This window comes from Barbatula barbatula (genome assembly GCF_947034865.1).
Source record: "Barbatula barbatula genome assembly, chromosome: 1".
NCBI lineage: Eukaryota > Metazoa > Chordata > Actinopteri > Cypriniformes > Nemacheilidae > Barbatula > Barbatula barbatula.
In genome coordinates this window covers 27,516,285-27,527,760 of record NC_136766.1, presented here as the reverse complement: position 1 = coordinate 27,527,760, position 11,476 = coordinate 27,516,285, and the positions used below count along the sequence as shown (strand labels likewise).

The 11,476-nt window shown below is 39.8% G+C and overlaps 1 protein-coding gene across 1 annotated transcript; it reads right to left on the bottom strand.

Annotated features, from left to right (window-relative positions):
- Positions 1–3,811: 3,811 nt before the first annotated feature.
- On the bottom strand, positions 3,812–8,455 carry cUnh4orf54 (chromosome Un C4orf54 homolog; the record flags this gene model as incomplete). The annotated part of the gene is made up of 1 exon (XM_079469530.1): positions 3,812–8,455. The coding sequence occupies one exon, from the start codon at positions 8,453–8,455 to the stop codon at positions 3,812–3,814; it is 4,644 nt and encodes a 1,547-aa protein (XP_079325656.1).
- Between the last annotated feature and the right edge of the window lie 3,021 nt (positions 8,456–11,476).

Sequence of the window (11,476 nt, the reverse complement as noted above, 5' to 3'; positions counted from 1 at the left end):
GGACTACATTCTTAAGATACTGTAAATGGGTTTAAAGGGGGTGCCTTTAAGCTCCACACATTGGACAGTAAATATGCTGCTTTTGACCAGCTGTTAGACATACAGTATTGCCAAAAAAATCTTAGGAGCGGTTTGTTGACGGCAGTCTTTAAATGCCATCGTGCTTAGGGAAGACCACTTAAATGGTCTGGACGAGTAAAGAAAACATTTGCAAAATAAGTACAAACTTAACAAAAAAGAAATATGGGGAGAGTTTTTCTTTTCCTTGTCATTGTATGAATAACATACTTTAATTAATTAATTTAAACTAAAAGTAAGATATTAACACCAAAACTGGACTAGGCTGTGATTTGTGTGGGACTTCCTGTGACCGTGACGCACTAGTGGGTCCTGACCCCGGGACTACTTTCTGTTCAAGTGTAATCTTTGGATAAGTACGTTTTTATTTGACTTTATTGGGGCATTTTCATAAAAAGAAAGGAAAAAACAATAATCTTTAGGCATATCATTTTATTTTTAACAACATCTGTCCTGTAACTTTAACATTTCTCTACCTTCTTTGAAAATCCTTTTGTTATTATTTTCAGTCTTTATTCTTTCCAGACGCAATAGTATGTAAACCTACCCACACCTGCCCATATTCACACATGCCTCTAACCCTTTAAACATCGATTTGCTCTCATTGATATCTTATTTACATTTAATATTAATAAAATGTGACTCATTCCATTCTTTCCTATATAGGAAATCAAGTGACTCCGTGGTTACACTAGAAGTCGAGGAGTTCAGTTTGTGCTTAACACAAAGACTGCTACACATGATCAACATACAGCATGTACTACACAAACACATTTTAAGAAATGTGCACTGATTTCACATAATTTTATGAAAACTTTTGTATTTCACTAAAGTGAAATGCACTGACTGGATATTTTGCTCAAGCTGAAAAGCAGCACACCTAACTTTCTTAAAGACAATTTAACGGACTGACCAGCAGCTCCAACACTGATATATTTGAGTGCACAAAAGCCCTGAAACATAAATAATAAAAAACCAAAGAACACAAATGTAATTTGAAAAGTTTTAAAATAATTGCAATAATATTGGTTGTTCAATTTGCTCTTTTGGAACAATAGATGAAAAATGAAATGCGTTTACTTGGATGCAATATCTGAAACTGGGCTAGGATCAATCAATGGTTTATTTCCATTCATAAATAATTAAAAAGTTCATCCATACACACTTGAAGGTTCCTTAAGTGTCACAGGTTATGCATAGAACTATTCTCTAATCAAGAACCATTCATCACAGAATAGGGATCTTGAGATACTTGCTGTACACGGTTCTTTGTTAATAAAAAGTTTTTTCATGTAATGTATTACAGATGTTTCATTGAAGTTTTACAGGGAACTGAAATGCCATGTCCAACTATTTCTTTTGAAATATCAGCAAACAATAATATGAATAAATTCATTTACAGCATCATATGGGTAGCATTGAAAAACTACACAATATTTTAATAGATTTAATACGATTCCACTTTAAAAATCTAAGAAGATTTGCATTTTTTTAAAATGAATCAGAAAGTTACATATAAGATATAGCTCAAATAGTTTGCAGATGATACTTCTTAGTATTTACATTTAAAATCAAAATACCATATTATCCAAATCAGATGTGGGCAGAGTGATCGGACATTTGACTACGCGATGCTCCCATGATGCTACAGATGAACTGTGTTTTATATTCTAGTTATACCAAGCTTTGCCCCAAAATACAACAAATTTCTGTTTATACCTCTCATATCTTCACCAGAAATAAAGTTCCCTGACTTTGATTATTGATCACTGCCACCTTAAAAGAAGAACCTGCCAATCAAACCAAATCACAGTGATCTGGTGAACACATTCTCTCACACCTAGTCATCTGGTACTGTAATAAAATAGAGGACCATCCTCTACAACATCCCATCCATCCACACAGTATTGTGTGTTTATGCGATGGTCTATTCAATTCCAACTGAACAAAACAGCAAAAGTAAAAATGTCAAAAATATACAATATAAACCTGTAATGTAATACATTTAATTTGCAGAACACCTTTCAAAGATGAGTGTTGAGAATCAAGGTCAGCAGAAGAACCAAAGAAGTCAAAGAAGGAGAAAATTAATGTACAGTTTTCTGGCAAAGTTGAAAGCATAGAGTAGCACATAATTTAATAAAGAGAAAAAGTCTTTAAAAAAAAGGATATATCATTTATGTGCAGATTTGAAATAATATGGGTACTTTGTGTTTAAGTGTCATTTAGTTGAAAAATTGGTATTCTTTAAATATTTTACTGATTCATATTGGTTGATATTACTTTGATGAACATGGTCTCAATTACAATTTCCAACCGCATTGAAAAATATTTGAGAGACAGACAAATACGTTTTAAAACACAAAATGAAGCATGAAAGGGACTGCCACAAATAATAACTGGGTAATGCACTATGATGAAGACAATTTTGATTATGTTTGCGATGAAGGAGATCATGATAAATAGGTTCAGGACAAAATAAATCAAACTCCAAGTGAGTGAAAAGGTGACGTAGATCCTGTGTAAAACAAAACAAAAGATAATGTTAGAAACTGAAAGGTCGTACATTTCAATGTTGTACATGTTTGTAATGCAGGACAGAGTTATCATCTAACAGATTAGTTATTCAGGTCATACTAAATCCCAAATATGATCTTGTAACGTCTCCAAAACCATCCTTCGCATGCTAATAGCTGGATTATTGTTGATTCAATTTTTGCAGTTCAGCCATCTCACATTTCTACCTCTGGTGCCACAGTGTACCTTAGAGTACGTTAGATTTGTTTATATAAAAACCTTTAGTCAAAGCTTTTGGCCCACCTCTGGGTCTTTCCCTAAGATAAGGTTGTCCTAAAAAGATGACCTTCCTGCTGTCTAAGTGTCTCAGGTCAATGAGTCTTGATATTCAGCAGCAGCTGGTCCAACATATACAGTATCAGCACAAACACATGCCATGAGCTGGCTGACCTTTTACTCTCCCACGGCTATGCCAACAATGCCACGCCTCTTCCCCAGCCGCATCATAGCATAAAGTAGCACTTCAGAACATGTGTGAAAAGCTGTTTTATGACTAGTCCAGACTTTTTATTTAAAATCATATAAAATAAAATAAATATGTTATAGACAATCACACTCTGGTCTTGGATAACTTTCTAGAGTAAATAATATGCTTACTAATTGTTGCAATGATTTTTCCATTCTGGAACAGCAGCTGTGAAATCCCTTAAATGTAAATGGGTCAGGGTAAAATATAGGATGACAGTAGGGGTGTGCAGCCCCTGTGTGTAGTCTTTGTATCTGTTGAAATGCCAGAATGAATGTGAGCAGTATTTTCATTGAACAAGATTTGGAAAGAGCTTCACCGGAAAGTTGGTTAATTCTAGATGAACTGTATATTATTCTTTTTTTCCAGCACCGTAACAATGGCCATTAAATCCTTTAAACTGTTTCAATAATTATTTAACTTAAATTGTAAAATCTAAACATTTCTACAAAATGGTTTTAATGGGTGACCTTTGAAGATTTAACAACAACTCATTTAAAAATATATTCATATATTTCATCTCTCTGGAAAGAAAATTGAGGGACATATTAAGTCGCTTGAGGCATTTCAATGTATTTTACGTTTAAAGTTTAAATGTAAATTCATTATGAACAATTCCTGTCATAAATGCGAATGTACTAAAAAAAGAAAACAATTACACTTACTTTAAGCTCTAGGGTGAGTGGGGCTTTACCGATGTTCTACCACAAAGCTCATTGTGGTACCATCAAATGATGGGGGAGCGATAATCCTTGGCCCCTGCTGGGAAGTGATGCTGACGATAGGCTGCTTGCAGCTGGCAAACCTGTTGGTGGTAATGTGTTGGGCCACAGAGGCTGTTTGCGATGACTTCCCAGAAGGCATATAGTAAGGACTCTCCATGTAGGCCCCATCATCCTGCTGGCCCATGTGTAAATGGGATTTATCACCTTCATCTACTTCTGACTGCATAGAGAGCTGGGACTGAATGGTACGGGCAGGGATCATTGTGGTTGGCATGTACCCTGGATAAAACATGTAGGTATGGCCATAAGCTCCTGGACTAAGGGCGAGGGGGGAGATTGGCAAGGGAACAGGTGTCATTGGAGACTGCTGCGGCATAGGGATGTCCACATACTGCCCAGTTTCTGGGTCAAAGAGACGCCTGGTGGCAGGCAGGACCGGAGTGTCCACCAAGTAGTAGTTTCCAGTAGTGGGATCCAAAAGCATCTTTCTTTGGGTGGGCTGAAAGTGCTCGGTCGGGACTGGAGAAGGTTGAGCTATTGGGGAGAAACATATCATCTGAGGCTGAGCGGCTTGCATCGTAACAGGCAGAGATGTATGATAAATAGTGGCAGTAGGGGTATCTGGGGACCGTGTCTCCATGACAATTGATGAGCGCTTTGGGGATTTAGGGATCTCCCTTTGTCCTCTAACTTCACTATTGCTGAGATAAGATGGTGGACTGGTGGTTTTAACTCTTGTGGCTGGAATTGTATAAACGGCTGTTTTCCCAAGCCCACTTGTGGATGGTTTTACGGCAGTTGTTGCATGAGGCTTCACGGGTATGGTTAGGTAGTTCTCTGCATCTGTGGTAGAAGTGAACTGCAGAGGGGCAAATTCAGTCTCACTGCCATTTGGCCTCTCCCTCTCCACTGAAGCGTGCTTTGGTTGAGATATCTTCAAGCAAACAGGTAGTTTTGGAGAATTTGGTGTCAGGCCTTTACAACTGATAGATGCTGGTGATGAGACATGTGTTTTTGCTGCTTTTATTGAACTTGCCGTGGCTTTCGGCTTTTGACTGTGACTCAGGGTTGTCGTTTTATTAGGTGTTCCTGTTAGTTGCATAGCTTTAGGGCCATTTCTTTTTGCATGGGTCATTGAAGTGGTGCGTGACTTGGGAGTCTCCTTGTCTCCTTTTCTCCCTGGCATCTCAGACAGGGTTAATGAAGGTCCAAGAGATGATGTTCTCTCTAAGTTTGAATCTTGTACAATGTTCTTATCTGTGTTTGCTGTGGGAGCAGAACTAGTATTGCTTTGCGTTTCCTCAAAGGTTCCTACATGTTCCTCGCTGGCAATAAGAGGGAGCACGTGACTATCTGTCATTCTTTGCGGCTCTGTTTTTCTCTTCCATTCATACTTGTCAAAAACGTATAACTGCTCCATTGTTTTGACAGCAGCCTGCAATTTCTCCAAAGCAGCCTGGTTGGCCATCTTAGTTTCAGTTTTTTTCTCACCAATATCATTTGTTTTGTCTTGTTTTTTTGCACTTGCCTCAATTCTTAATCCAGATGGCACATCTTGCTTTGGGCTGTCTAAAGACAGTCTGTTACCTAGCTTTTGGATTGGCGTACTCCCATCTTTGGCGCCCTCTATAGGAACCTGAGGCGACGACGCTTCATGCTCAAATACTTCCCCTGGAAGTCTTCGCTTGGATGGGTCTATTACATTTCCCGATTGCTTTAGGTTGCTATTTGTATTCACGGATTGGCATTTAATCACTATGGGCGAGAGAGACGCTGAATCCAAGTAGGAGCTCTGCTTTACTGTCTTTTGTTCTCCTTCTGAGGTCAAATGGCTGGACCTGTCGTGGCTATCTAAAGACACAAAATGGTACGAGCTTTTAACTAATTTACGCACGTCTCTAACCTGGTGTTTAGGTGTCTGTAGCTTTCCCCTGTTGTCTCTTATGTCTCTGACAATGAAGTGAGGTACTTTGTCAGACGACTCACCCTTTAATGCAGCGGCGAGCGTTTGGCATCTGGTGTCATCGGCTGTCTTTATCCGGCCCGCTGCTTTACAGCCTATATTGGGAGTCAGCAGCTTTGCAATATTGAACGGGTCACTTTTGTTATCCCTTACGCTCCGTAAATTTATTTTAATTTCTGGTGACTTGGATGTCACGGCGCTGCGCGTAGCGTCTGAGACGTACAAGGTGTTTGAGCGTAATTTCGTACACCTGCTCTCTCCTTGATCGCGCACGGAATAAATCATATTCGGCGGCGGTTTCCCGAATTCCATCTCACCGGACTGAACTTGAATACTCGGCACAAACAAATGTGACATTTTAGTGTGCTTGCTGGTCGCCGAATCGACGTACACGTTCGTTTCCCTCGGACACACGTCCGGCGGTGCCAGTTTCCCCTCAGGAGTTTTATCGTTTTTATGTTCCTTTTGAAACTCTAGCTCGCCGTCCTTCCACGATCTGAACGCGCTATTTTGGCTTCGTAGCAGCGTGCCTTTGGATGCTTCGAATGCTCCTTTTTTAGTATCATTCGCCGCTTCATTCGTCGACTCTATATTCGTTTCTGATGCACTAGTCAAAGTCTCTTCTTTGCAAATGTCGTATTTCACATCACTTGAATTACTGTCCACTATGTCGCCAAGTTCATCCACGCACACGATGGAGTGGTCAGAGTCAGCCTCTGAGAATTTCGAGCTGTGCCTATGCAAACCATTGGAATTTTTTCTTGTCACTTTCTCCTTCTGCACTTCATGTTCGTGCGCCCCAAAATACGGAGAGGGTGAGTGGTGGGTTTCGCATATCTCGCCCCTCTCCATTTTGCGCTCCTGCTCAAACTGCATTTTCTTAGAAATTACATTTTTAAGGAGACTCGATGCGAATACTGCTTTCTTGTGTGTGTCCTCCATGGTTTCCCCTGTATTAGAGGGTTGCTTGCTGGCCTCTCTGCCCAGAGCGCTTGGCAAGGTGTTTGTAACTCCATCTGTGGAACGTGATCCTCCAGGATTGTGTGCAGATTTCGCACGCCTTTCGTTTCCAGGCTGCCCAGGTTTGACGTTACAACGAAAATGTAACGTTTCAGTCAGTCTCATGACTCCACTTTGCCCTTGGGAAAACTTTCCCATAAGCTCAATCTTTTTCGTTCTTGATGATGCGTTTTTATGGCCAACTAAATTGCCGTTGAGAGCAAATATCTCGACGGGGGGCGCTCTCATACTGGTTAATGTCAACCCCGTTATCCCCTTACCGTCGCTCTTTTTGGCGAAATGCAAATTTGATGTGGAGCCTTTATGGGCAAGCAAACTTTGATCTCGTCCGTTAGACATGTTTACGTTTCCATACTTCAGGTCAACAAACGTCGACCACCTGTTGATTGCCAGCCCATGCTCTGATGCGGAAGACTCGCTGGAGGTGCTGAAATTAATGGCATCGAAATAAGGGTATGCCAAACTTTTGAAGGATCTGGCTGTGAGATTGCGCACCTCTTTATCTGCATCATCCAACTCGCTCACTGCGCTGGATGCACCGCTTGAATAATCGTTTGCATCTTTTCTCTTCAGTTTGCTACCAAAGTGCAAGCGCCCCGGCACAGCAATAAAACACTTTGCGTTGTCACATACTTTGTCGCCTTTGGCATCCACTCCTTTCAAAACATAGCGACCTTTATCTCCAGAATGTTTGCCATGAGTGTTGCTTGCCTCATTAGTAGCACGGGCAGTCGCTTTGATGGATAGGTGAATCTGCCCGGTGGTGTTCTGTTTTTTTGACAGGCTTTCGGTGTCACAGAGATTGCTTTCAGATTGACTGCTGATCACTGCTGCGCTTGTCTCGGCGTGTCCCTGGTGGCTTTTCGTGTCTGCCTGTTTTGTCACTGTCGTTTCAGCACAGTCAAAAAAAGCATAATCGACAAACGAGTAGACCTGATGATCATCCTTAATATCCCAGCTGGATCCCGTCTCAAAATCATAATCCACTTCATGGTCCAACTCCAGAAGCTGGATTTCATGGGTTGTAATATAGTGAGATTCATCTTCGTGAACTTCTGGCGTACCATGGTCTGAAAGTACCACAGTAGCCTCGTCGTCCGACTCACTTTGGCTGCTTAAATACATTTCAGTGCACAGGTCATTGTCATTGTCATTGCCTGTGCTTTGTGCCTCCAACTTTCCGGGCGCGCTCTCTGAATTAAGGTTCTGCTTTGCATTTGATTTGGTACAGTCCGTGTCGTTTTTATTCACCCGAGGCACATCCGAAGGGGCTATTTCAATAAAACAAGTCTTGTCCACACTTTCTTCTAGTTTGCCATCCATTGTGTATGCGGAATTATAAAAGTCATGTATCTGTTCAGTTGATGGATTTGAATGAGTTCGGTTAAGCTCGGAATGGAGTTCTCCCGCACCACGGATACCTTTAATTGTTGAAATTTGACTCGTGTCTCCAGTAAATGTCCTGTTCACCACATTTGTGTCGACTGATTTCGGTTCCAGAAAGTCTTTTATATCCACATAATTCGACTCTTCCTGTGCATCTAGTTGCAGACCCCTGTCGCAAAACACTTTTTTAATCGAATCGGTGTCCTCTCTGTAAACGAGTGTTTTCTCCGATGCTGCCATTTGCTCTGTTGGGGAGATAAAGCTGTTGTGGTAAGAATGCACAAGAGACACTTGTCCCCAGAAATCCCTACTGCACTGATGTCCAAATCTAGTGGAGTCGAGCCTGTGCGCTGCCTTCCTCCCTCACAGTTGTTAGCGTGGCACTCTAGACCGTCATTTTACAGGCGCGCCACCGGTGACAGTCACAGTAAAGACGTCTCCGCGAGCTCCATTCGCAAATACTCTCTTTCACAGTCGTGTTGGAAACAACACCACCGATTTTCACTGAGGAAATATCATGAATGCGCTCGTAATAATAATGCGAGATCAGGAGTTTACGTGAACACAAGAGCCCGCGTTCCATGACACAGCCTGTTGTTATGCTCTGTCACTTAAAATGCATATGACTGCAAATTTAGAGTCGGTGACGATACGCGAAAACAGCTATTTTAGATCTAGGATGTTATGTTCGCCGTGTTTTGTTACATAGGAAGGCTGACTCCACGACGCAACATGTGTGCTAAAAGTGAACCATTCTTAATCCTCCCCCTCAACAAAGTGCACTTTTGACGCCACCCAACAAAAGAAATACGCAACGGCCAAATAATCACCGTTTTTCAGTATAATTAGCAAGTAAAGGTTGACATTCTAACTGGACTTAAACAGCATGCCAAATGTATGAAAGGGATTTTGTTCTGTTCTGTCAACGGCACAACTCTGAGAAAATGACTGGTAAAGTTATAGAATGTTTTACAACTTGTGTCTATCTTGCGGTTGAGCTTGTTATAAATTGTTGTCTCAACTTTACTTTCATGTGTCAAAAAAATCTTTTTTTGGGACAAAGTCAGTACCAACACTGTGGACAGCTACCTTGCAAAAGTCAATGCGTCACTTGTCTTAAAATCGGTCTGCGAATTACTTTATGAGTAGAAGATCAGGCATCAAAGTCCATGAGTGCTGGCAATTGATCACTTTATAATTACCTATCATAAAAAATCGTTTTATTTGTATTATAAAGTCTGATATAGCCCCAAATTCAATTTGATTTTATTTATATAGCTCTTTTTACATATTTGCATTATTGCAAACCAGCTTTACATTCAGGAAGTGGTTACTAAAGAGTAATACATATGAAACAAATTAATAATATAATACATATTGTGGTATTATCATATGATACTATAATACATGGTATTATTGCAATTTTTCTCAATGCACACTTGAAATGAGCTGAAATCAATACTATGTTGGATTGTCAACCAGAGGCTGTCGATTGTTTAATTGCAGCATTACAATATAAACACAATACCATCATCCTTAATATCATAATATTCGCTGGATTATAGACAAAAATATGAAACAAATGCATATTATTTACATTAATAATCACTGTATTAGTACATGCAGTTAACAGTAACACCGGTGGGTGATTAACAATATTATAATGTGCAAAGTGTGTCTTCCCACCTAGGTTTATGCATGATTGTGGTTTTTGTAACCCATATACTCACATGCATATAAACATACACACACTAACCCACACATGTGTATGGAAGACGCCCACAAATAGGGTAATTTTAGTGTGCTATTTAAAAGGCCCCTGTCTGCCCAAGTGTGTAGAGATACACTTACATGCAGTGCCCCATTAATCCAACAGGTGTTAAATCATGTCATCCATTTATCATCTGAAACCAGCTCACCACGTTTATGGTTGATAAGTTAAACACACTCCAATAAAATTGACATTCTCGTCCAGTTCTATTTGATTCACTTTAGTTTTCACCTGTGTGTAGCCGGGTAAAACATTGTATATTGAATGACAGTGTCTCGACGCTATGTACAGTAGTTATAGCCTCTCTTTTTGGTCATACAATATATGAGCTTCTTTTCAAACTGTCACCTCTTAATGGTGGGAAGACATCTTGTTCACAAGTCACTTACAATTCACAGCTGCAGTATTGGGTTTTATCTGGTAGTATGTGTAGGGTTCCGTGTTTCTGCTATTTTTGATATAGTATTTCACTGATAGCTCGAAAACTCAGTCTGAGTGTTCTACCATCTGTACTAGTCATCAATCCACCTTAGCCTTCGTCAATGTCGTGACAGGGGCTTTCCAGCTTGTCCTGTAAAAATCTATGTCTATGATAGTGAGAATAAGTTTTCGAGGTGGTAAGGCCTGCTTGCAGTTCAGTTAAACTCTGGTCATTGATGTAAATAATTAATGACACTATATTATATTGATTCTATTGATTCTGATCATTTTAGGGAGGATAATATTACATTTATCAGATATATTAAAGTGCAATGAACATGCCGTGTTACTGACACTGGTCAGCAGTCACCCTAACAACTAAAGTTTAAATTTGTATCACACTATTACTCTTGTCAAAGGACCCCTTCATATCTATGACATGGTTGTAACCAGTGAATTCATAGCACATTAGCCTCTTCTGGAATCTGGTGGTTGTCTGGAAATCTATATTTAAGTTCGGCTTGCAACCGAGACTTTGTTTGCATAGAAACTTTATTCTGTGAGCAGCCAAATTGAGCAAATGCTATCTGCCAAGGAATGTTTCTATGGTGTGGTTGTAAAGTTGATGGACTGAACTTGATTTCAGTGTCACATTTCACAACTTTTTTAACAGCTGTTAGGCAGGATGACAACTGTATATCTGAGGGTCATAAAAACAAAATGACAGAATTAAAAGGTCAACTAGGGTTAATCACCGACATATAGACTGCGAAATGGTTAAAGGTGAAAAGGTTTACTGTACATCGTATTGTGCATATGTGTTTTTCAAGTTTGAGAGAGCAGGTTTTTTACAATTACAAGCTGAATTCATCTGTTGTATAATCGGCCCCATTTCTGAAGAATCTTTCTTGCAGAGACTGTTTTTACAATAAGTTGATAAATCTCTTTTCAATGGTTTAGTAATCTCCATGCATGATAATAAAAAAATATGATTCATTTGATTCCAGTTACATTTACATTAAAAATGAAAAAATGAAATCGAAGAGTCAATCTCTGATGACTGCGGTGCC